This window comes from Aureobasidium namibiae, assembly GCF_000721765.1.
Source record: "Aureobasidium namibiae CBS 147.97 unplaced genomic scaffold scaffold_7, whole genome shotgun sequence".
NCBI lineage: Eukaryota > Fungi > Ascomycota > Dothideomycetes > Dothideales > Saccotheciaceae > Aureobasidium > Aureobasidium namibiae.
In genome coordinates this window covers 683,092-708,035 of record NW_013581202.1, presented here as the reverse complement: position 1 = coordinate 708,035, position 24,944 = coordinate 683,092, and the positions used below count along the sequence as shown (strand labels likewise).

At 50.8% G+C, this 24,944-nt stretch overlaps 9 protein-coding genes across 9 annotated transcripts; 5 read left to right on the top strand and 4 right to left on the bottom strand.

The window, feature by feature from the left end:
• Positions 1-300: 300 nt before the first annotated feature.
• Positions 301-2,225, bottom strand: M436DRAFT_45598 (uncharacterized protein; the record flags this gene model as incomplete). The annotated part of the gene is given in 2 exon segments (XM_013572608.1): positions 301-882; positions 894-2,225. 2 exon segments carry the CDS (start codon positions 2,223-2,225, stop codon positions 301-303), a joined length of 1,914 nt encoding a protein of 637 aa, XP_013428062.1.
• Positions 2,226-3,567: 1,342 nt separating this feature from the next.
• On the bottom strand, positions 3,568-4,582 carry M436DRAFT_45474 (translation elongation factor 1 subunit beta; the record flags this gene model as incomplete). The annotated part of the gene is made up of 4 exons (XM_013572587.1): positions 3,568-3,797; positions 3,851-4,236; positions 4,444-4,483; positions 4,543-4,582. 4 exons carry the CDS (start codon positions 4,580-4,582, stop codon positions 3,568-3,570), a joined length of 696 nt encoding a protein of 231 aa, XP_013428041.1.
• Positions 4,583-4,963: 381 nt separating this feature from the next.
• On the top strand, positions 4,964-7,300 carry M436DRAFT_44830 (heat shock protein 78; the record flags this gene model as incomplete). Its single annotated transcript, XM_013572470.1, has 1 exon — positions 4,964-7,300. One exon carries the CDS (start codon positions 4,964-4,966, stop codon positions 7,298-7,300), a length of 2,337 nt encoding a protein of 778 aa, XP_013427924.1.
• A 765-nt stretch (positions 7,301-8,065) lies between these two features.
• Positions 8,066-11,094, top strand: M436DRAFT_72323 (mismatch repair protein 5; the record flags this gene model as incomplete). The annotated part of the gene is made up of 11 exons (XM_013572759.1): positions 8,066-8,123; positions 8,158-8,644; positions 8,696-9,594; positions 9,641-9,737; positions 9,791-9,880; positions 9,933-10,251; positions 10,302-10,413; positions 10,465-10,554; positions 10,606-10,720; positions 10,778-10,955; positions 11,011-11,094. 11 exons carry the CDS (start codon positions 8,066-8,068, stop codon positions 11,092-11,094), a joined length of 2,529 nt encoding a protein of 842 aa, XP_013428213.1.
• Positions 11,095-11,313: 219 nt separating this feature from the next.
• M436DRAFT_44681 (uncharacterized protein) lies at positions 11,314-12,718 on the bottom strand (the record flags this gene model as incomplete). The annotated part of the gene is made up of 3 exons (XM_013572443.1): positions 11,314-11,534; positions 11,590-11,995; positions 12,284-12,718. The coding sequence occupies 3 exons, from the start codon at positions 12,716-12,718 to the stop codon at positions 11,314-11,316; spliced, it is 1,062 nt and encodes a 353-aa protein (XP_013427897.1).
• Positions 12,719-13,042: 324 nt separating this feature from the next.
• Positions 13,043-14,752, top strand: M436DRAFT_45630 (tRNA(m5U54)methyltransferase; the record flags this gene model as incomplete). Its single annotated transcript, XM_013572614.1, has 2 exons — positions 13,043-13,987; positions 14,036-14,752. 2 exons carry the CDS (start codon positions 13,043-13,045, stop codon positions 14,750-14,752), a joined length of 1,662 nt encoding a protein of 553 aa, XP_013428068.1.
• A 721-nt stretch (positions 14,753-15,473) lies between these two features.
• On the top strand, positions 15,474-16,802 carry M436DRAFT_72320 (uncharacterized protein; the record flags this gene model as incomplete). Its single annotated transcript, XM_013572758.1, has 2 exons — positions 15,474-16,242; positions 16,297-16,802. The coding sequence occupies 2 exons, from the start codon at positions 15,474-15,476 to the stop codon at positions 16,800-16,802; spliced, it is 1,275 nt and encodes a 424-aa protein (XP_013428212.1).
• Positions 16,803-17,159: 357 nt separating this feature from the next.
• M436DRAFT_81340 (uncharacterized protein) lies at positions 17,160-19,070 on the top strand (the record flags this gene model as incomplete). Its single annotated transcript, XM_013572838.1, has 1 exon — positions 17,160-19,070. One exon carries the CDS (start codon positions 17,160-17,162, stop codon positions 19,068-19,070), a length of 1,911 nt encoding a protein of 636 aa, XP_013428292.1.
• Positions 19,071-21,800: 2,730 nt separating this feature from the next.
• On the bottom strand, positions 21,801-23,066 carry M436DRAFT_45164 (uncharacterized protein; the record flags this gene model as incomplete). The annotated part of the gene is made up of 5 exons (XM_013572522.1): positions 21,801-21,872; positions 21,931-22,246; positions 22,298-22,671; positions 22,736-22,840; positions 22,896-23,066. 5 exons carry the CDS (start codon positions 23,064-23,066, stop codon positions 21,801-21,803), a joined length of 1,038 nt encoding a protein of 345 aa, XP_013427976.1.
• Positions 23,067-24,944: the final 1,878 nt, after the last annotated feature.

The following is a 24,944-nucleotide window of genomic DNA, read 5'->3' as shown; positions in this document are numbered from 1 at the left end:
AAAGAAGACATTATCGAACCCTTTTCCCGTCTCTTCTGGCTATAACTCGCCTGATACCGTATAAACAAAGAAGCGATGGAGAATCTAGAGAAACGAAGGCGAAAAGACAAAAGCGCAGAGAGGGTATCCAGAGAGAAAACGGACACGCAGCAAGTAAAATTGAGACTGGAAGCAGTTGTTACCGTCGCGCTGCCAGAGTTGAAGTGTGTAGGGGTTAGAGGCTCATGCTCAATTCCAGGTAAACGAGCAGAGGGACGTCATGATCTTCCATGCCATCCAGAGCACGACTGTCCAAGGTGCCTAGTCAAGAACGTAGAATGTGCTGCACGAACTAAAACCATGCACTGGAGCCACATAATCCCAGCTGAAGTTCGCAGAACGCTTTCCACCATTCCTCTCGATCTTGTCGAGAAGTGCAGAGACACAGCTCTCGTTCTCGATGCAATAGTCTGGTGGAGTTGGGGGAGAAGGAAGACGAAGACCGAGGGCCTGGCAAGGAGATTGAGCACGAGGAGCTGGCGGCTTTTCAGCATGACGACGTTGCTGATGAGCCAGGAAGATTTTTGCCGTTTGTTGTGAACGAAGGAACTGTGACCGTGTCGTGTCTGGTTCTAGGGGTGGAGGCCTATCCAAAGCTTGCCCCTGACGTTCACAAGGAGGGTTAAGATGCTTTGACAACCGGCGTGGGAGGGGTGTGCCAGGTTGGAGAGGCTGGACACGCTCGACTGGCGAAGGGCTGAGGACCGGAAGCTTGGATGACGGAGGTGAGAGCTGTGCGGAGTGTTGTGGCAGAGGACTGCTTGTCTTGACAGTTTCAGCAGGTCTACTCGAAACGACAGGACCGGCAACACTACCATGCCTCGTAGATACCATACCTTTTGCCTCATCCGCACAGTAGAGCTTGTTGCGCTATCAGTCTGTACGTCTTGACAGACTTCTTGTTCCTCATCGCTGTCATCCTCACTGTCGGTAACGATGGCACCCGATGAGCTGGATTCGGAGAGGAAGACAAGGTGATGCACCGAGATGGGCACCCGACGTTGTTGCCGCATACGTGCTTGGTCCGCATCCTCCAATGTTGTTTCCTGTTGCTCTGGCTGACCAGAGAAAGAACTGTGGCCAGAGATCAAAGTTGAGAGATGCGATACCTTGCGCTGATGGATGATTTCTTGTTTGCGGAAGCAGACTGGAACTCTTGTACCTCTACTGTTTCTGACGTTCGGTCTCAGTGGTTCTTGACGAGGTTTTGGAGTAGAGGAGACATGATCAGGCGTCCTGCATGGAATACCAATCCCTGAATCACACCTTTCATGGACGGTGTCCACAGGAGAAGAGGCCATGGATGAGACGTCAAAACCACGCTGGATGATGCAGCCATCCTCGGTGATGCTGATGCCATTGTCATCCTGGACTTCGTCCGCATAAGTTGGCCCAGCGCTCGTTGGACACCCGTTCTTGGTCCTTTCTAGCCAGATAGAAGATCGTATGCGGTGCAAAGCCTCTTGGGCGGTCGGATCAGGGTATGGTTGTTCGTCGCGGACGATACAGTGCTTTGCGAGGCGCACAGCGGTATCCCTGATGGCAACGAATTCTTCTTCGGTTAGATTCTGACGGTGTAGTGTAGGATGTCTTCGAGGTGTGAATCTCTTGGTCTCCGAGTCATCGTTTTGGTCGTCGTTTGACAAATCGTGGCTTGTACGACCATTGAAAGGATCCGAGGTCGACGCGGGAGGCTGGTCGAGTCGAAGTCTGAATGGCCGATTGGTCTCAGTCTTGATTAAATATGCCCTCTGACGAAGTTCTTCCTCGTTGTACTGAAACGGATATTGCTTGATCGTGTGCAAGGCATGGGCAGATTCATCCAGGGGTCGACTCTGCTGGAAGCTAGCCCTCTTCTCCTGCCTTACGGCTGGCTGGTTTCGAGGGGCCGCACGGTCCGCGCAAGGGGTCGACTGTGGTGCGGGAGGGAAGCTGTTACCACGACTTTGGTAGTCAGAGCAGCTCTTTTCGAGTTCTTTTCGACATTTCTGCAGGTTGTATCTTCGAGCCGGACCTGTTCTCGTGTTGGAAAGAGTAGTCTGGTAGAAAGTGGAGCAACTTACCTTTGCCAGCAATTTTCTCGTAGATGAATTCCATTGAGTGAATCTCCAGACCCGTTGACGACTATTCGAGTCGGGGTATGAGGGATTAAGTATAGGCCAGGAAATGATTTTTGCACGCGACATCCAATGCGTATGAGCTCAATATTCCGCGACGGGCCAGCGATTGCGCGCTGATGGTTTGAAGAATGCAGCGGTAGCGTAGGAGAGACAAAGAGATGCTTCCAAGAACGATGCGAAGATATACTGGAACAGAAAGATGGTACTTAGTACTGCGCTCCTCGGATGTCTGTGGCTCGGGGTTCTGAAAGCGACGGAAAGTGAGATGAAGCGACGAGCTCAGTGTGCGCTGCGAGCTTCCTCGCGCCTGCCGACTTCGATCTTCTGGCCACAAAACAAATACACAACTCGAAAATACTGCTTGCAGAAAAGAAAGGTGAAGGAGGACAGGGCGCGATGAGATACTGAACAGGAGAAGAACAGGTGAAAAGTGCTGAGGAGACGCAATATCTGTATGAATGCAAAAAATCCGAAAGTGAAGGGAAAGCATACCTATCCAGCCCAGCTCTTTCTCAACTTGGACAGAATAACATCCAGCTTCACATCTTCAGGGTGTAAGCAACTCTTACCTTGGCTTATTCGCGTCACTTACAGTGCTACAACTCCTCGTAGCTTCTCGACACATATGAGTCGGCTCAAAGGCCAGAATCTGTACGTGATACACCCTCAATCAGAGGCAGATGATTCATACCATCTTTTGATACTCGGTTTAATCCAGCTCCATATTTGCTGGTTACCGCCCTCACACTATGGTTCATAGCGATGTTCAGACCATGGAAAGGCTCAGATATTCCGAGACCAGAAATTGAACCACATTGAGTGAAGGCGATGTTGTTTTCCAGTCATCTTTCTTACCCATAATATCGTGCATCTTGACGGCAATGCGCGTACGTATTCCAGTGATTACTGGAATGAGATCCAGGACTAAGTAGATAGCGTACCTCTCACCGGTATTCTGGATTGTTGTGTCAACATCGTCAAGGGATGATGTTCAAGCTTGCAGGTGGAGCTTGCCCCACTTCCGAATTCTTTTGCGTTGTGGACTGCTTCCAACGCTGTTCTGGCACGATCACTAGTTATATTGTTCACATGAACATGGTTGACATATCATTGAGTCGACGCCAAAATAGCAGAGAGATCATCACTAAAGAAAGAGTAAAGAAGAATCATAAATCTGGGTTGGTTGGGTATCATTATGTGTCCCGGGTTTTGCTTTTTTTCATTTGTACGCTTTCTAAATGCATTCCATGAAGCTCATTAACCCATCACTGACTGCGAGACATGTTGCTGTCGTGTTGATCGTTGCAACGAGGAGTTTCAGAGGTCTCGACCAGTCTACACCTGCACTTGGGATCAGATACAGGCGATCTGCCGTCGTGAACTTTTGGTCCAGTGCTGTACTAGCACTTTACAGCTTCTGCATGGCAGCAATGTCACTGGACTGGACGTGGTCCTCGTCCTCGGCAATCTGCTCCTGGAGCTCATCGAGCGAGACCTTGTCGTCCTCGACGACCAAGTTGATCTGGAGCTTCTTGACACCGTAGCCAACGGGGACCAGGGTGGAGGCACCCCAAACGAGACCGTCCTTCTCGATGGAACGGACGTTGGCCTCGAGCTGCTTCATGTCGGTCTCATCGTCTAAATCATTTGTCAGTACGAAGTGTCGTCGGTGGATTGATCACAAAACTCACCCCAGGGCTTGATGTCCATGGTGACAATCGACTTGGCAGCGGGCTTCGTCTTGCCGGCCTTCTTGGCGGCGTACTCCTTGAGGCGCTCCTCACGGATACGGGCGTGCTCGGCATCCTCCTCCTCGTCGTCGGAACCGAAGAGGTCGACATCATCATCGTCATCGTCCTCAGCGTTGGCAGTGGCCTTGGAGGGGTTGACGGTGAGCTCAGCAGACTCGGGACCGTAGGCAGTGAACTCCTTGGTGGGGTCACCGGGAAGCGAGGAGAACTCGGACTCGAAAGAGGCGATGTGCTTGTACCAGCGGGCAGCGTGGGGGTACTTGGCGACCTCAGGGGAAGCCTTCAGGGCCTGGAAGGTCTTGACATCGGCCTGGGAAGGACCGTAGCTATGGATGCTGTCAGCGCGATGATGCTAGAAGCGAGGCTGTAGTGACAAGGCGGTGAGGAGTGTGAGTTATCAGCGTTGCGACAAGCGCATTGTTTTAACATCGTGTAGCGGGGTCTTAAGCCGCCTCAGAAACACGGACCAATTTTTTTACATCCTGTAAACAAAGGGGAGGGGTAGGTGATGGAGGGGAGCTCGGTGTACATACCCAACAATGTAAGAACGGGTCTGGGTCCAGTTCTCAAGGACTGATGTCGGGTTAGCATCTAGCTAAAAGCTGGCGACGAGCATGACGGGAGCAGCGTACGAGTGAGGCCAGCGTCGGAAACGAAGTCGATGAAACCCATTGTGATTGTGGTATGTCAAAAGATGTGAGAAGAGGAAAAGAAAAGGATACGGGGAAGTTGAGGCAGACTTGTTGGACGAGGGGCTGCAATTTTTCCAGCGAGCTGCTCGGTTACTTCCGTGCCGACCTGAGCTCTTCTTCTCTTTCGCGCTTGAGGTCTGCTTCGAGCCCGTATTGCTTGGCGCTGTTCCACGGAGCTCGGACACCTCTGGACTCGGTGACATCGACATGTTCGAGAAGCGCGTAGAATCGTCGTCGTCGTCAATTGCCCTCGCGGTCGAGTAGTTCTCGTAGACAGTTAGGTATATCAAGCCGTGGTCCATCCTGCGACCTCGTGTCCTTCAGCTAAGCAGATCACAATACTCCCTCAATCAAATTCACAATGCTTGCAGTAAGAAGCAGATGTGTCTCGCGCGTTGCCACACTACGCGCGAGCTCTCTGACAGCACTCACACGCTCCAACACGCGACTACTATCACATCCACCATCACTGAAAACATTCCAACCTTTATTGTCACAAACCCGCACATATGCCGGTCGTCGACCACATCCTCCCGGCGGTACCCACCGCATGAACATGGGAGGCGAAGAAGAGAAGCCCGCCCTCGAACAGTATGGTGTGGATCTCACGCAAAGAGCCAGAGATGGCAAACTCGACCCTGTGATTGGAAGAGACGCAGAGATTCAACGAACTATTCAAGTCTTATCACGACGTACCAAGAACAACCCCGTCCTCATTGGTTCAGCGGGAACTGGTAAGACTGCCATCCTCGAAGGTCTGGCACAGAGAATCGTGAGGGGAGACGTTCCCGAGAGTATCAGAGAAAAGAAAGTCATCTCTCTGGACCTTGGCTCACTCATAGCTGGCGCAAAGTTCCGTGGTGACTTTGAAGAACGCTTGAAGAATGTACTCAAGGAAACCCAAGAAGCCGAGGGCAAGGTCATCCTCTTCGTCGACGAACTCCACACCCTACTTGGACTTGGTAAAGCCGAAGGCAGCATTGATGCAAGCAACCTGCTCAAGCCCGCTCTCTCTCGTGGTGAGCTACAGTGCTGTGGTGCCACCACTCTGAACGAGTACAGGTTGATCGAGAAGGATGTTGCACTCGCTCGACGCTTCCAGCCGATTGTGGTTGGCGAACCCAGTGTACAAGACACAATCTCTATCTTACGAGGCATTAAGGATCGTTACGAAGTCCATCATGGTGTTCGCATCACCGACTCCGCTCTCGTTGCTGCCGCCACCTACAGTAACCGATACATTACCGACCGGTTCCTACCAGACAAAGCGATCGATCTGGTGGATGAAGCCAGCAGTGCCCTGCGATTACAACAGGAAAGCAAGCCTGACGCCATTCAGAAACTCGACCGTGAAATCATGACTATCCAGATTGAGCTTGAGTCGCTACGGAAAGAAAAGGATGTCGCCAGCGTGGAGCGCCGAGAGCAACTCGAGAAGAGCCTCACGCTCAAGCAAGATGAAGTCGGCTTGCTCACTGAGAAGTGGGACAAGGAACGAGCTGAAATTGAGGAGGCCAAGGGCATCAAGGAGAAGCTTGAACAAGCTCGTCTTGACCTCGAACAAGCTCAGCGAGCAGCTGACTTGGCTCGTGCCAGTGAGCTACGTTACAGCACGATACCGGATTTGGAAAAGAGGCTTCCCAAAGAGGGAGCAGTCGACTCGGAGGGAAACACTCTACTGCATGACTCTGTCAATGCAGACGATATTGCTGCAGTCGTTGCACGCACGACTGGCATCCCTGTCAACAAGCTGATGTCTGGCGAGATCGAGAAACTCGTTCATATGGAGGACTCCCTGCGCCAATCTGTGCGCGGGCAAGACGAAGCACTTACTGCTGTTGCCAACGCAGTCCGCATGCAGCGTGCAGGATTGAGCGGCGAGAATCGACCTCTTGCATCTTTCATGTTTTTGGGACCCACTGGTGTTGGCAAGACTGAGCTCTGCAAGAAGATGGCCGAGTTCCTCTTCTCTACCGAATCTGCAGTCACTCGCTTCGACATGAGCGAGTTCCAGGAGAAGCATACAGTCAGTCGTCTGATCGGAAGTCCTGCTGGCTACGTAGGCTACGAGGACGCTGGTCAACTCACCGAGGCCGTTCGTCGCAAGCCATACGCTGTACTCCTCTTCGATGAGTTCGAGAAAGCACACAAAGACATCTCAACTCTTCTCCTACAAGTCCTCGACGAGGGCTTCCTTACTGACGCTCAAGGACACAAAATTGACTTCCGCAACACCATGATCGTTCTCACGTCCAATCTCGGTGCCGAAGCACTTCTTGCGGATGAAAGCTCGAGCAGCGAAATCTCGTCAGAGGTCAAACAGGATGTTATGGATGTGGTACAGTCGGCATATGCTCCTGAATTCCTGAATCGCGTCGACGAGTTCATCATCTTCAAGCGTCTGTCACGCGATGCCCTCAGAGATATTGCCGACATCCGTCTCAAGGAGTTGCAAGCTAGACTCGATGACCGCCGTATCAAACTTGAGGTACCAGACGACGTCAAGGCCTGGCTTTGTGAGAAAGGATACGAACCTCGCTACGGTGCTCGCCCTCTCAATCGTCTTATTTCCAAGGAGATTGGCAATGGTCTGGCCGACAAGATTATTCGTGGACAAATAAAATCTGGAGATGTGGCTAGAATTGCTGTTCGCGCTGATGGAGAACATCTCGAGGTTCTGGCACCTGTATCATCTTAATGACATTGTACTTTCACAGAGGTTTCACGCATAACGCATAGCATAGGAGTTTGGGGAGACTAAAGCAGGTATGGTTATGGTCGATAGCAGAAGGAGACGTGTACGTATGTAAGATACCAAACAACAATAACAGTCACCACTCATAATAAATCACAGATTGCTGTTCGTATGTGGTAATGCGAATTGTGCTCCGTGTCTGGGAAGGAGCGATGCATGGCAGATTGCTCCTTCTTCGTATGTGCTGCAGCCTTTCGCCTTCCAAACTTTGATTCGAAACTCGATCGCCAGACTCGCATTCTCATTGACTTTATTAGAAGAGCCGCCATGAATCTGCAGCGTGGTTCGTCAAGACGTGGGCGCGGAACCACTTCTTCTTCCTCTGGTCGTGGTCGCGGCACCTCGTCCTCCTCCAGCCGTGTTCGTCGTGGACGTGGCCGCGGCCGTGGATCATACTACAATCGCTCCAATAGGGCGACCTCCCGCAACTCATCCTTTCGAGCATCGCGACAGCCATCAGTCACGCCATCGACTGTGTCTAGACTCACGACCTCGGGCCCGTCCAACCGCTCCCGGCAACCTTCGTCTGCTCCCAGTGTTGTATATCGGCAACCAGCACCTTCAGTCACACCCTCTCAACCTCGAGACAACTTGGACGATGGCGCTAGTGATGAAGAACTTGACGAGATTGTCATGGCGGTTGACATGAAACCTCGTGGAACTGTTGGTTGTGCTTACTACGTTGCTGCACAAGAGAAGTTGTACTTTATGGAGGACATTGAACTGGGCGGTCCAGACCTTATCGAAGCCCGTGAGTTTCCGATACGTCTCCAGCGTTTCTTCATACTAATAATCTTCAGTCAAAACGTTCATCGATCCTACGATCATTCTTGTTTCATCCAAATTCGACGACACAGTGCTGGAAAAGCTTGATCCGGAGCGAAGAAACATGGGCGACGGAGACAGTGCAGTATATGGTATGCCTGCACTTCGCTCGGCTCGCCCTGTGTCTGAGTTCTCCTATGATTCGGCCAGGAGTCGGCTTGTCAACCTCAAGCTGGGTCACGAAGACGGACCAAGAATCACTTTTATGACTCCTGGAGATCTTACTGCAGAGAGCAGCGAAGATTGCATGGCTGGAGATGGTGCTGTGGAAAGTCGTCAAGGACAGTTGCTAAGACTGGCTGGTTGGATTGATGTCGACAGCCGAGTCACAGTTGGCTGTGCTGGTGCAGTCCTTGCCTACATCCACCGCAAACGCGCGGCAACCTTCTTGCCTGGTGATGTTGCAGCTCAGACGATGCATCGCATCTCAACCATAGAGATGTTTACACTCGCTGGATCCATGTAGGTTTGATTGTAAGCTGTTTTGTTCATCACAGTTCTGACAAGTGCCAGGTTCGTCAATGCCGATACATTGCTTTCTTTGCAGATTATCCAGTCAGAGTCGCATCCTCATTCGCATAACCAAGGTCCTGCAAAGGCGAACTCTGGTTCAAAAGAAGGCTTGTCCGTCTACGGTCTGTTCCACACGCTCGCACGAACTCCTCAGGGCAAGCTTCTGCTACGACAGTACTTCCTTCGACCGAGTACGAATTCTGAAGTCATCAACGAGCGACTTGACAGCATCAGCTTTCTACTTCGCACTGAGAATACAGAACAAATGGATACTCTAGTCAAAAATTTGAGCAGCATCAAGAACATGAGAACGGTCATGATCAATCTTCGTAAAGGTATCAATGGAAACGGACCAAGTCAAAGATGCCCATCGAATTCTATTTGGGCTGGGATACGTTTATTTGCATACCATGCCTTGCAGATCAAAGATTGCTTCCAGGGCGTCATCGGAGGAGACTGGCTTGTAATCCGAAACAAAGTCATGGAGCACTTCCATGGTATCCAACTTGCTGAGGTGGGCAAAAGTATCACTGAGATCATCGATTTCGAGCTCTCCCGTGATAATTGCCGCAATGTTGTCAGGCAAGGAGTGGATCACGATCTTGATGAGCTCAAACGGACCTATGAAGGACTCGAAAGTCTTCTCGTGCAGGTCGCCCAGCACGTGGCGCAATCGGTACCTGAAGAGTTGGACGCAAACATCAATGTTGTCTTCTTTCCTCAAATCGGATTCCTGATTGCAATCCCTCAAGATCCAATCACTGGTCACGGCATCTTTGAAGGACCCGAAGACGCTCCTTGGGAAAAGGTGTTCACCACCGAGGAGTTTGCCTACTATAAGAATGAGAATGTCATTGAGATGGACTCGTACTTTGGTGACATATATGAACGCATCTGCGGTAAGTTGGTCTCGTTGAATTCCGATCTTGTGCTGACGATAAAAAGACCGAGAGATTGAGATCATTCACGAACTCGCGGAGAAGATCCTACAGTACGAAGATCTTCTCACATCTGCGTCTGATATTTGTGCTGAGATTGACTGGTATGTTCATTGTTGATAGGGCGAACACTCGACGGCTACTGATACGTGAACAGCATCATGGCTCTGGCGCAGGGGGCCAGGAATCACAATCTCGTACGACCACGATTGACAGAATCTAATATTCTGGACATCAGAGGTGGAAGGTTCGTGTTCTCAAGAAGTAACAAGGATGATCTTGAAGCTCACCAAGAACAGACACATTTTGCAAGAGAAGGTCGTGCCAAACTTCATCCCGAATGACACTCTTCTCGCGGGTGGTGAGGGCGAGTCAGCAAATGATCAACAGGAGATATCATCTGTTGGCCCTCAATACCGTACCGAGGATGGTAGTGTTGTTCCGAGTATGATTTTGGTGACAGGACCGAATTTCTCGGGTAAGAGTGTCTACCTCAAACAGGTGGCCATCATTGTCTTTATGGCTCATGTTGGAAGCTTCGTGCCAGCGACGAGAGCGGACATTGGCCTCACAGACAAGATCATGACACGCGTGGCCACTCGAGAAAGTGTATCTAGAGTGAGTGTCATGTTTGGAAGTCAGCTGGAACGAGCGCTGACCTGGATTAGAATCAAAGCGCGTTCATGATTGATCTGCAGCAGATATCGGTAGCGCTGAACTTGGCCACTAATCGGAGCTTGCTGATCATTGATGAGTTTGGCAAGGGTACTGATTCTCATGGTAAGTTTCAAGAACGCAAGTCGTAGGACTATAAGCTGATTCGTTGCTCAGATGGTGCGGGACTGGCTGCTGGAGTCTTCAACCATTTGCTTGAGAGGGGAGACCAATGTCCCAAAATTCTCGGTGCCACACACTTCCATGGTATGTTCAGAGACGAGATGATATTGATTTACTGATCTGACTGCGGAATAGAGATATTCGAAAGCGGCTTCCTACTTCCCCATGAGCGTCTAGCTTTCGGTCACTTTGAAGTGCGTGTAGACCCCCAGTCACAGCAGATCGATGAGCAATTGACCTATCTCTACAAGTAAGTTCATGCTCCCCATCTTGTTATCAGAAGTGTTCGTCGCTAAAGTGGTGTCAGCTACAAACAAGGACGCAGCAACAACAGTTATGGTACGGTATGCGCAGCTTTGAACGGTATACCGTCAGACATTACAAACAGAGCCGAAAAACTCGTTCTCCTTGCTGCAAGAGGAGAAGACCTGGTCGCAGCATGTGCGGTGTTATCTGAGAGTGAGACAAAGGATCTCGAGGAAGCGGTACGTACTGCTCGAATGAATGAGACGATTGAGAGATTGCTAACTGATAGTCCAGGAGGACATTGCCAAAGCCTTCTTCACCATGCAAGTTTCCGACGACCCTAAAGAGTCTCTGAAGGAGTTGCTTGGCATCAAATGATGAGAACTGCTTATAGAAAGGTACGAGAGGAATTTGCTTGGTAGGAATGGACTAGTCTGATAAGACAAGACGTTGCTACGAGAAGGAAGGATAGGACAGGGTTGACGCATGTTGCTGGTTGAAGTGGTAATGGGGTAGCTCAATATACAAGGCTACACACAGCACGTGTGCAAAGTAAATATAATACAGAATCGACTACATGGCAAGGGAAGGAGATTTTTATGAGGTCAGACCTTGGTAGTAAACCTTTCTCACATCGACCAGCTTGCGACCACGGGCACGAGCGACGTCTTCGGGTAGGCGTTGCTTCATGAGGGCTTCGTAGGTGGCCTTGACAATGTTCATGGGGTTGCGACTGCGAGGGCAGCGGGCGCTCAGGTCTGAGATACCCGCTGCACGAGCCATTTCGTAGATGAGATGTTGGCATCTGTTACCGAAGCCTGTGATTGGGTTGTTAGCATGGAGATGGTCAATCAAGACTTGTGAGGCACATACCTGGTGGACGGGAGGAGAGCTGAACAACAGAAGCGCCGACCTTGGCCTCGACCTCACCAAAGATGGTGCGGTTCTCGTAACGCGGGATGGGCTTCATGTTTCTGATGGCAGCGTACTGAGCCTGACGAATGGCGTCTTCGTCTTCACCCGCCTTGCCCTCACCAATGCCCAACATGCCGTTTTCGTTTCCGGCAATGGTGAGGTAGTACATGGATTGGATCTTTCCCATGCGAGTCTGGTTGACTACACGATGGTTGACCAAAGTCTTGCATCTGATCCTTCTGATTGCCTCCTTGGTGAGACCTGTCTGCTGCATCAAGCGCTGGAGATGGGGGTCATCGTCTTCAGACTCGAACTTCATGCCCAAACTCTTGATCTTGGGCATCTCTGGTGCCAAGCTGTCTTGCTGCGAGTCGAGCGTGCCCTTTGGCGAGAAGAAAAAATTGTTTGCGTTGCCGACGAAGGCGTTCCATTCGGCGACCTCGTTGGGACCTTCGAAGTGTTCTGCGTACTTGCGCAGACGGGCGCGGCGCTCGTCGGGGGTCAGCTTGTCGCCCGGGTAGATGCCAGCTTCGATTGATTTTGTGAGGAGCTCTTGTTCGAGGGTGTCGCCGTCGATGCTCTCCATGCGTGTCTCGTATTCCTGGCGCTTGCGGCTGAAGTCCTCGGTCCATTGGGCGAAGCGGTCGAGCACTTCGTCTTCGGTGCGCATGCGGATGCCTGGATCAATGTCGTCGGTGGGGGCGCGCACTGGCTTATCCACCAGAGGTTGGATCTTTGCGAGGTCGTCGATGTAGGTCAAAGCAAAGGTGTCGCGGCGGATCTTGCCTTGTCTGACTACATCTTTGGGGTCGATGCTTGCTTCGGCGGCTTCGATGGCGCGGACCTGGGCGGGGGTGTATTTCAGGGCCAGCAGTTGCTTTTCTCGCGGTGTATAGGGTTTGAATGTGCGGGCGGCTGCATCGACGCGCTGTTGGACGAGACCGAGGTCGACGGCTCTGACATTTGGGTATGCGGGTTTGCCTTTTGCTTGCGTCGCGGGTGTGGTGCTGAAGGCGCGGGACGAGGGTTGTGATTTGGGGGTTGCCGCAGAGCCGACCCGGCAGAAGAGGCAGCGTGTCGTCTTCATTGTGTGTGGAGAGCGGCGAGATATGGCTGCCCTCTGACAGACAGAAGGCAATTGAGTGGTATACACTTTCCAACGAATTTCAGGATGCCAAGCCTGAAGGTTGCGGAGTTCGATCGGAGGTGGGATAACCAAGCACAAACCAGGCATAAAAGCTGCACAATATCCACAAATCCAAGGTCAGCAACTCCAGATTTGCTGACCATCGTCTACTTTTTTGAGCGACCTTCAATGCTGTCAAGACGTCTTTTTGCTGCGACCCGCTCCATTCTACTTTTTCCGTCTCGAACCACCTTGCTGTCTCGTACAGCCATCTTTAGACCCACCATGGCCGACTCAGCTCCCGCTCAGTCCAATCAGCCTCAGAAAAGGAAATTCAATGAGGGCAAGAGACATTTCAAGAAGAACAAGAAGCAAAAGCAGACGACCGTCAAGGAAGGCTCAAATGAAGAGGTCTTGATCGCAGATGTATGCGCATTGCTCGAGAAGCACTCGATCGCTTCCAAGCCCGACGAAGCACAAGACCCTGTTCCTCAACTACCCGAACCATTCACCGAGTACGATCTAACCATCCAAGAACTCTCCTCCACTGGCGATGGTCTCGCTGTCATTCCCGGATCCTCCCAAGTCGCCGTTGTACCCTTCACCGCTCCCGGCGACAAGGTCACCGTCAAGATCATCAAGCATTTGCAAGACACAAACTACACTTTGACCGACTTCGTCAAGGTCCTTGAGCCGTCGACACACCGCGATGACTCCCTACCAAAGTGTGGCTACTTCTCCAAGTGTTCGGGATGTCAGTTCCAGTTCCTGCCCTACCAATACCAGCTGGACCACAAGAGGAGCATCGTCGAGAAGGCCTACAAGAACTTCTGCAACTTGCCCGCACATCTCATTCCTGCTATTGGAGACACGATCGGCTCACCCCTGCAATACGGCTACCGCACAAAGCTCACGCCTCACTTCGACGGCCCTCCTGGTGGTAGAAGAGACAGACGTCAAGGTGTCAAGGCTGTTTTCTCTGAGGTCCCACCTATCGGTTTCATGCTGAAGGGTACTCGCAAGACTATGGACATTGAGGATTGCCCTATCGGTACGGATGCCGTGCGCATGGGTATGAAGAGCGAGAGACAAAGAGTCAAGGACCAGCTGGACACATACCAGCGCGGTGCAACACTTCTGCTGCGTGAAAGCACAAAGCGCATCGATAAGAAAGACCTACCGCAAGACCAGCAGACCAACGCCGGTGCTGCCGAGGAACAACCCATCGAAGTCCAGGCCGCAGCCCCCTCAAGCGAGTCCAAGAACTACATCGACGAGGACCGCGGCTCGCACATCCACCGCAAGACCTGCGTCACCGACCAAAACGCCGTATCCACAGAATACGTCGACGACTTCCGCTTCGACAACCCGGCCGGCTCCTTCTTCCAGAACAACAACTCCATCCTCCCCAGCTTCACCCAATACATCCGCGACAACATTCTTCCCAAAGACCAGCCTGAAGACGCACCAAAGATTACAAACCTCATCGATGCATACTCGGGCAGTGGCCTCTTCACCGTCACCTTGTCACCTCTGTTCAAAAACTCCATCGGCATCGATGTATCCACGAAATCCATCGAGTTTGCCTCCACAAACGCACAACTCAATAACATTCCCTCATCCTCTGCGCGCTTCCTCGCCGGCGATGCCAACAACATCTTTGCTGAGATCAAGTTCCCTGCCAACGAAACTGCTGTGGTCATTGATCCCTCACGCAAAGGCTGTGACGAGAATTTCCTTGGGCAGCTACTAAAATACGGTCCTGAGAGAGTTTGTTATGTGAGTTGCAATGTGCATACCCAAGCTAGGGATGTAGGTGTTTTGGTCGGAGGATTGGCTGGTGTGAATGGGGGCAAGGGGTTGTATGAGATTGAGAGTTTGAGGGGCTTTGACTTTTTCCCACAGACGGGTCATGTCGAGGGTGTTGCTTTCTTGAGGAAGAAGAAGGATGTGGTTGCTGCTGCTGCTGCTGCTGCTGCTGCTGCTGCCGAGTAGATGTTTCACGATATCTTGGAACGATATGTCAAGTACTCATTCTACACTTTCTCCCACCAACCCACGAAGGTCCTAAAGCGTCATTGAACAAAACAACCACATCAACAAAGTTCAGCAAAACAGAAACCCCCTAGCCGCCGTGTTGCTAGATTGGTCAAGAGAAAACTCACGAGGTTTTCTTCCTTGTTCTTGTCGTGACGAGGATTACTGGGACCCCTCATGGCATTGAAGATCGGCCTTGCCGAGGATCGAACGGGTGGTCTTGAGCCAGCTAAGCGGAAGGAACACTGCTTTGACTGCTGCGCCATACCACCCGTTCGATGTTCTTATGGCAGGTTGGCAGACTTATGATACCGAGGGAGGGCACTTTTCGGGGTGGGTCGACTTCACTTCACTTCTGAGGACGCTCAGGGGTAGATACACTCCTCGATCATTCGCGTTTGTTATTGTTTCTCTGAATTCCACAACAGATCTCTTGTGAGCATCACATTAATCAAGACCTCGATGCGTTTGCACGACGAGTTGACCATGGCTTTCTGAGGAAGTCACGCTGCCTCGAGTGGTCCTTCCTCGTGGAAACTCTCAGAAGCTGGCCATCACGGCTGCTAAAAGATTCGAACCTCTTTCAAAGGTTGAATACCTAAGACTTCATCAGTATCACAACCATATCGTGTTACTCCTATGTGTATGGACATGCCCTGGCTGGAACCCAGGCCAACCAATGCTTCGCCGTCACTCGATTCATCCTCAAGAAGCAGAGGCTTCTTTCACCTTCCTAAGCGATCCAGGGGATCTATCTTACCTTCCCACTGGTCACAACACCGATCCTCTTCACTTCGCTCGCTCCGTCGACGACTCCCGACTGGCGAGATCGACCGCGGTCTCGACGAACTACAAGCGCTCGCCCAGCGTGCCCGCGGTAGCATCTCTCGAAGAGCCAGACACGCCAAAAAGGCCTTTCTCCCGAACCAGCGATGGACACTCTGATGAGGCTCGCTTGGGTCTGCCGGAAAGATGGAGCATCTATCCTGTTTCGAGACATGGTGGTCATGCCTCGTATGCTCCGAAGCGAGGATCTAATGATATCGACTTTGCCAAATTCGACTTTACACGATCCATCGAGTTCTCTCTATCGGCTGATGCTTCCGCCTCAACTGAAAGCTTACCTGCATACCGTTCACGCACCAATTCTGCTGGTCAACTTGAAGACACTCTCCCACCGTATTGTGTCGATGACGAACTTTCCTCTGTCGTGCAAGCCATTTATGCTCAAAACTCTGAGCTCCTCAAGAAACCAAAACTCAAACGAGCAAGACCTCTCCCTCGCGACTTCACTGAACACGAACTCAAAGAAATCAGACGCAAGACTCGACATCGCATCAGAGTAGTGACAAGAAACAGCTTGGGCTTGACGGTAAATCTTGGGCTCTCATCAGTAGCACCACAGATGCTCATTGCCGCCGCCATCAACGGCTTCTGCCTAGGCATCGGCGCCTACAAACTACATCAGCACCTTCGATTTCTCGCATAGAATGAGTTGAGAGTCCGAAAACGAGACATCATCGTCGCTGTAGCCGAGGGCGTTGCGGTCGAGTTGGTTTTCCTCGCCATCACACTCAACAATGACGATTTTCTCGTCCTTACCCACGAACTCGTGTCTGCCCATTCAGATGCTATCGCACCTATGCTGCATGAGCTTCCTGGACTCAGTCATGTGCATCATGCATTCATGCTACCCATTGAGAAGATTCAAGCGATGCTGGGATTGCCATCGATGGCTCAACGTGCCGTGGAGTTTGGTATCGGTGGAGGTTGGTTCGACCCCGCTGACGTGGTATTGAAGAATATGTTTTTGGTTGGTGCTGTGCAGGTCGCGATGGAAACCGCTGTTGATCAGATTCAAGATCGTTTGTCCAAGGCCACTGAGCATTTGAAGGAACATCGTGGGCATAAGAATATTGCTAGACGAAGGGAGGTGGAGGGAGTGGCGTGGAGTCAGAATGTTGAGGTATTGTTCAAGATGTCTGTCTCGGATGGGAAGACAGGTTAGAGTTAGATACTCTAAGGTAAATTTATCGCTATCCTGAGTCTCCTCGGCCTTCGGCTCTGTGCGATTTCTGATTCTTGATGTCTTGATTGACTCCCGGTCAAGTGGTTGAGTAAGCATGTTGGCCAGTTGTCCTGATCTTCATTCATAGATCGAGTCCAACCGGCTATGATCCCAGAGCAGAACATGGTGACAAGTATAGATATTTTTGCAAGCGCAAGATTCGAAGGATTGTGTTGGATTTCTTGGCCAAATTTTGACGATCCCCAAGGCTCCAGCGTTCCATGGTCTTCTTATTTCCACCCTTTCTCTTTCAGCGTTTCCCTTGTCTATGATTGCTGATCGTAAAAAACATGCAACATGTCGAATACACGACTCACCTTTGAAGATCTGCCATCCGATGTACTCGAACAGCTTTGTAGCTGCTTGAATCGCATCGACCTCCTTCGCCTTTCCCTCGTCAATAAGAAATGCCGATCAACTTCAATACCATATATCTTCCGAACAGTCAACCTCACATTCTCGACGCCAGAAGCTCTTCAGTCCGACATCGAGCGTTTGCATAAGGGTTTGACGACATCTTCATGTTTTGCACAGGTCCACGATTTCCGCATCTTGACTGACCAATTACCACCCGAGTCCATTACGACAGCGCACATCGACTGTGGAGACGATCCCGCTAAGATCTGGGAATACTGCAAGTCCAAAAGTCAAGACTCGGAAACCTCGATCCCGGAAGAATCATGGCAGACGCTCAATGACTTGATCAAACAATTGCCAGCTCTGCGCAACATCTTCTGGTGTCACGATCAACGGATACCGCTGAGTCTTTTACGATATATCAATGAGTGTTTACCTCGTTGCAAACTCCACATGCGGAATTTCAAACTGCGCACTGCCTATGCACTCAAAGGGCAAGCCAACAAAATCGATGCCTATGACTTGGAACTCGCTACCTCGCCATGTGTGTCTAGCATTGCTCTGATGCACGATTACACAGAACAAGGACACACGAACTGGAATCTCGATGCAGTCAAAGAAATGGTTGAGGGTGCTGCTCTAGGGTTGAAAGCTGTCAGTGTACTGCATGCGACTCCACCATGGCAACTGGGTATCCATACTCTATCCCAGACAAACGGGAGATGGAGACCTGGCACACTCTGCTCTGAGAGAAGACTGGGAGAATTGCAGTACTTGGAGCTCACCCATGGAAATGCGAATACACTCAAGGAATGGAGCACAATCACTGATTTCTCGCTGCTTCGCACGTTCAAGTACTATAGATTCATCGCAGCTCCTGAATTTCGGTGGTTGACTCAGAACTGCAGCTTCTCCTCGCTGCGCACTCTGTGCATCATGCCAGGAGGCGGTGAAACTGAAGAAGCAAGAGATGATCTGCCAGACGCGACGATAGACTTCATCAGGTCGCTTCCGCCGCTGCAAAGTGTGAAACTGGTTGGTCTCTACACTCAGCGAACCGTGAGAGTTGTCCTAGAGCATTGCGGTGACAGTCTACGAGAGCTTTACTTGGCACTGCCATACAAGGTCACTCCAACGACTTTCGACAACCTCGACGATTCAGTATTCGCAAATCTGCGGATGCTCGCTCTGATACACACCCATTGCCCCAACCTCGAAGTCCTTGCTCTTCCCATGTTGCGATCGCAAGGCGATGCACACGAAGTCTCCCTCTACCGCAGCTTCGGCCAAATGCCCAAACTCCGCAAACTGTACCTCTCCCTCTATGGAGCTCAACCCCTTTACTGGGGTGACGAATGGTCTGACGTCCAAGATTTAGAACCCATATTGCAACGCAACGACAGAGACGAAATGCAGCAAATCCACAATGCCTTTGTCGATTTCGCCCTCGACGAGTCTCTTGCGAAATCCATCTGCAATACCGTTGCTTCTGCAAAAGCGCCGTACTCCACACCCCTCGAAAGCGTAGACCTGCGGGTCACCAAACTCTGCCATCCGTTCGGGCCTGATTGTGCAATGTCCGATATGATCAAAATGCTACGACACATGGCTCACTCGTGGATATGCACTCGGCGATTTGGGAACGAGGAGGAAGAAACGTTCGAGTGTGCGGTTATGGATCCGCGGCAAGCTGACAGTGCGTCGTTTGACCGTGTGCAGTGGCACATGCAAAATAGTCAAAGGCCTGAAGATGCGGAGGCAGCCTTTGGAAATGTGATTAAGGATATTTGGGGTGGGATGACGGTGGATGAGTGGAGAGTGGGATGGTATGGTCTTCCGTTGGCGGAGTGATGGTTGCTTGGCTGACATCGTGTGTATCCTGGCGAGCAGCACAATACATCACTTCGAAAAAATTAGGTGCCCTTGACAGATTTGAGCTGCAGTAGACGCTACATGCTCAGGAAAGTTGACGAGTACGATAATGTAGTAGGTAAGTACTCGATAGCTTTGCGAACAACCAACACGATCGAGCGTCTTATTGCAAACACATCGAGGGCGCACACCAAGCCTGCAGCAGAGGAAGGAAGGGACAGGTGCACGAAGAACTGCTCATTGCAGTAATCTCAGACCGGCAATACTTGCAGATGCCTTGACAAGCTGTTCCGATATCGACAGCGGAAAACTAGAATACCATACACAAACCACAACTGACAATTCCACTCTTTGCTTCGTCGCGGCTTTCTGCCATCGTTAATCCTACCTCGGCAGGGCAGTGAAGGAGAGAGAGAGACAGACCGAAACAGGCACAGTGCTGAAGCGAGAGGCTGTTTCTTCCGATGTCATTCCAAGCCTCCATCTTGTGGCTTTTGCTCTGCGCCACTGTCGGGAACGGCTTTTTAATAGACGAGGTGACGGGTCGAAAGATGCGGAAGGTAAAATGTAGGGCTTGGGCAGTATAGTTGAAGAGTGCTATTGACTGCGATACGAAAAGAGGATATATCGGAAAGGGAGGGCAGTGTAGGGTTTTGAGGATGTGGTTGATTGATCGGATTTCGGCGATATGGTGGTTCATTGATCGGATTTTGGAGTTGTTTGATCAGAGGTCATGTTATGCTTGATCTTTGATTGATGGTAAAGAATATCGTCGTGAGGTCCGTACTTTGACTTATCAGCAAGTGTGCAGTGATCTAGAAGGTCAGGCGAGAAAGATTGCAGAGAGTGAAGAATGACAGCAGAGACCTCTTTGACAACTTCACTGTACCCTAAGGATTCAAATTTGCGGCTGTCTGTCGACCCTTTTGCCAAAGTCGTAATATCCGAGTCGCACCATGGAGTCGAAAAGCCGACAGTCCGCCTAGCATTGTTCGTGTCGATGGGCCGCTGTCCCGACTATAGCGCAAAAGACGCAATAACTGTATGATTGACATATCAAGCGCCGTGTCTCTTTTCCCCCCTTCCCCCCAGATTGGATACAGTACCGAAGATATGGAATTAGCTGCAGCCGCCTTACTCTATATATATTGCACTTGCAGTGACTGGACCAGTCTGTTGGACGCAGACCCGATTGAATCACGACCATCAAACATTAACGATGACATGTACCTTTCATTGTCGTGATATATCGGGTATGCAAGCCAGACCCCGATGTTGCTTTGAGAGGATCGGTTTGGTGCAGATGGATTCGAATCCAGATCTCGAGAATGATGGTTCGTGATTGGGTCACCACCATCTTGCCTGGTTGATCCGAGACCGGGTTGACAGATTTGTTGAACAGTTCGCGACCAGGCGGCTGGCAGCTGGCGATCATATAAGAGATGCCTTTTTCTTTTGCAAAAGATGACATTGCATCAGAGGCTCGTTTCAGCTTGACACTTTCAAGTCTTCTAGTCAGCGATCAAGAAAAGTGTAGCAGAACGCGCAAAAAGGCGAATCTGCTTTACTGGCAATTGGGCTGTCGAGCAAAGTAACAGAGATTCGCGTGCATGCTGACCTAAGTGGAGTTCGCGACAGAATTCGAGGAAGGTGTGAACAGCGCATCTCTTTTGGGACACGGATGCATGACAGCCGAGGTTTCGCGACGAAGATCAACCCAGCTCCTTCTTCCAAACCCACGAAAATCGATTTTTGTCCCTCTTCGCATCCGAGAGAATGTCATTGGTCTGGTTTATTGAATCATCAGTTGTCAAATTGAGAATATATTGATCCAATGATAATTCAAATCGCAAGCAGCTGTTTGATTGGGAGACCCTGATTGTTGGTTTGTTCCACACTTTGCGCACCCATGGTTTGTAGACGTGTAACAACAGCCTTGTTGCACAACCGCAGCACTTCCTTTGGTTTGCTTTAGCTTGTCCAACCAAATTTGCAGGAGGACAGAAAATTTGGTGTTTGGGGGTTGGACAAGTGCCCGACTGTCCCACGGTGCTCCATCGGCTAAGTATGCTGAGAGGCTCCTCGAATGTGCGGTGTGCAGGATTCATTGCATGTGCGCTTGTTGGAAGTACGCCCGCTACTGCGGCTCCAGTACCCCACCATTGTCACTGGTCTTGCGACGGCGTGTTGAAGAACAAAAAAAAAAAGGAGAAGACGATGAGTGAAATTGTTGAGTCGAGTGTCCAGCCGTCGAGAGTCGCGGACTGCACCGAAATTGTCGTGGCATTGAATAAGTCTCTCCTTCTTGTGAAGGGGAGCTAGAATAAGGTACATGGAAAAGAAGAAAAAACTAAATAGATAATCAAGCATGTCGTTCCAAGGACATCACAGAACAATACAATCCCTCTCGGGCATCACTATTGTTGTTCAAAACCAATGCACCAGGCTCCTTACTATGGCCTTTGGGGTATGAAGAATGCAAAATGTGAAAAACTGAAATCCGAACCAGTGATTAAGAACTCCCTATCTGCGCCATTGTCGTTCCTGTCGTTTATTGATGGCTACGAGTCTTCGACGAATCCAGCGTCGGTTGGGGGAAGCGAGAAGTAGTGGGACTGATGTCGATATCTTCATCGATGGTATAGACTTGAACATGAGGTTCCTTTGAGGAAGTCGAGGCCTCAGAGTCCTTGCGGTAGGTCGCTGAGCTCAGGGTTGCCTCGGAGTTTGCTCGCTCAATGGAGTCCATTTCATGTTGTCCGCGGTTGACGCACTCGAAACCTGAGTCCAGGGTATTAAAGCTGTCCCTACGAGTGCGGGTGGCGAAAGGATCTCTGACCTTTTGCGCAAAACGGCTGGGGCGTGAGCCGATAGTTGCTAGGGTGAGGGAAGGAGACTTGTGTGTCGGCAAGCTACCACCTTCACTGCCCCTCGACCTCTTGATCTTATCCTTGAACGATGAGACTTGCGATGAGACAAGTGGGTAAAGCACACCACTGACGACTGCCTTGATCGATGGCGAACATGCAATGAAGACAGCGAGGTGGTTCTCGACCGAAGACCAGATGAGGCAAGATGCGATGTTCCATGAAAGATCACCATCTTGGTCATAGCGGTAGACGACATATAGGCGGATGAAACTGGCAGCGACGACACTTGGGGGGAAGTTAGTGTGGTTCGATAACTCATGTCAAAGGTCAACTCACAATGCACCCAATGCAAACAGAAGGTTGAGAACGAGTCTCTGGGTGAGGCGAAGTTGAAGCTTCCATGTGAAGATGATGGGCAACACGTAGAGAATGATGTCGTTCACAATCATGATGATCGAGTTTGAGTAGAAGAAAGCCTTGACGTTGATGCAGGTTCCAGGAGTGTTCTTATCCCAGAGGTGCGCAATTGGGACACATTGGAAGATGATGACCAGGATGCTGCTGACACCGAAAGCAAAAGCGATAAACTCCATGAACCAGATGACCCAGTGATGCCAGCGCTCATATGTTGTGTGGCGGTAGAAGAAGAGCAGAGCAAACTTGACGAACATGTTGCAGGCCAAATAGAAGACGAAGATAGAGATGTATAACTAATGCCCGATGTCAGCCTGGATTCCACAAGGGGAGGAGGGTCAATGGAAAACTCACACCCACCTTGTAGAATTTGATCTTGTCCGTTGTATCAGATTCCCAATCATGACTACCAAGACCATACTTTGTCGCGATGCATTGTAATAGAGACATCATGATTCCGCAGAACTAAGAGACGATGGTCAGTGGCCGGACTGGAGATGTTCGTATACGGTACACGTACACCTGCTAGACAGATCATGATGTTCTGCGCATCGAACTTTCTTTGCTTTGCATTTCCTGTGACTTTGGCGAAGCGGAGTGAAAGGGCTGACAGGGTCGAAAAGGAGAGTACGACATTGACGACCACCACCAGATCCTTCCGGTTATCTATCACAAATGCGTCGCTGCCCATGATGGCAAGGATGGATGGAGGATCCGGGTGTGAGAGAGGAGTGGTCACTGCCAATATGAATGACAGTAAGGGTAAGAGTGCAACAGGGGATAAGGCTTAACGGTTGTGTTGCACGGACTGAACTGCGAGGAAACGTGATTGAGGGGAGAGGGGAGGAGAGGAGAGAGGACCGTTGTAAAAGTAAGAGAAGGGTCTATAAGAGGGACACGGTCTGTAGTTATCTTCGCACAGAAGACCCACCAAGCATGGCAAGTCGGCTATAATATGGAGTAAGGTGACCCAGGAAAAGAGACTTGCCTTGTGGCGAGACCTTTGCTGCGAACCATATGGCGCTAAATGAAGCCCTTTCCGATCAAGCTCATGCAGGTGTACACTGACTGGGGAATGCGATAGTGACGGACTACAGGGTGGGTGTCGAGGGCTCGGTGGCTACGTGCGTCTTATGCGCGTATTCCCGACCTTGTCCAAGCACTCACTACCACTTAGTACGTGCTGCAGGTCCTATTAGCACCAGGTTAGGGCGACTCCGAGACGATCGTTGATGGCTCACTCGAAGACGGCACCGGATTCGGACAGCCGGCTTCAAGGAGGTTGGCGTAACTTTACTCAGACTGCCTTCCACCGAGCGGATAGCTGCAGAGCTCGAGTGCAAGCGAGTTGGCAGATAGCACTAGTCAAATGGCAAGACGATGTAGCCGATACAAACCCGGGGCATGTCACGTCAAATCTTACGTGACTCGAGTCCAGATACCCTCGATGGTACGTTAGCTGTCAGGCTAGTTTGGGAATAGTATGGCAGGGGACTGGAGCGCTCGTGGTACTCTGCGGATCCTGTCATTGATTGAGTCTGAATCAGTGCTTTCTGATCATGGCGTCCATGAGGCGATCTATCGATTGCGTCCCCATGTAAGACACTGGCAAGAAGACGCGATCAAGGATGCATTGCTTGTCGACGAAGAGAAAAACAAGTGATGGTGGCAGCTGCAAGATTCGATGTTGTTGGGAGAAGGAGCAGTCCGTGGTCGTGGGTCAGCCGTCACGGATCGTCCCCGCCCGCGCCCGCCTCCAACGCTACTGCACGAAATCCACATGAATTGACGCTCGCGTCTTCGCCATCTCTCCAAGTTGCTTAGATCCCCGTTCCTAGTGGAGACATCATGCTTGACTTCGAATCCAGTCGAGTCCTGATCGCCTCCTGATGGACTTGGAATCATTTACCAACTTTGGATGACGATGCACCTTACCGATTCGACACACCCTCCCCTTGTATGCTTTTGATTGATTTCTGCACGAATTTCCATATTCAAAAGCACATTTCGCAAGCACTTTGTTTATTGCAACACGTGCGACTCGTCTGAGTGCTTGTCAGTCAGCCCTCACCAAGTGCCGACTTCCTCCTAGTCCATGACCATCATTAACGTCCTTACAGACCACTATCGATCACTTGCTCAGCCCCCACTCATATCAGGTGCAATCGTGTAGCGTTCGTTCATACTGATGGCAGGTTCTTTCACGCCAAGTTGTGGGTGACAACGGTCGAAGGATGCCGTCCAATGTACTTCCGTCTTCTCTCGTCTGCTCGCTACGAGCTGTGTTTCCACCAGAATCATGCTAAGATTCGGCACCCCTGGGGCTCATAGGTTCCTGAAGATCTTCGAACGAGATACGTTTCTGGTTCTTGTCACCAAAGCAGTTTTCCGAAGTTTCAGCTCGTGGTCGTTCCGTGCTCTGACTACTGACTTTAAACTTTGAGCCCAATGCAGACCTCAGGAGTTCCATACAATACGACATCGCCAAAGCGGCAGACCAACTTGTCAACAATCCCTCGGCCACAACGTTCTTGCGTTCATCTGCGACGGACCCATTTGACAGAATCTA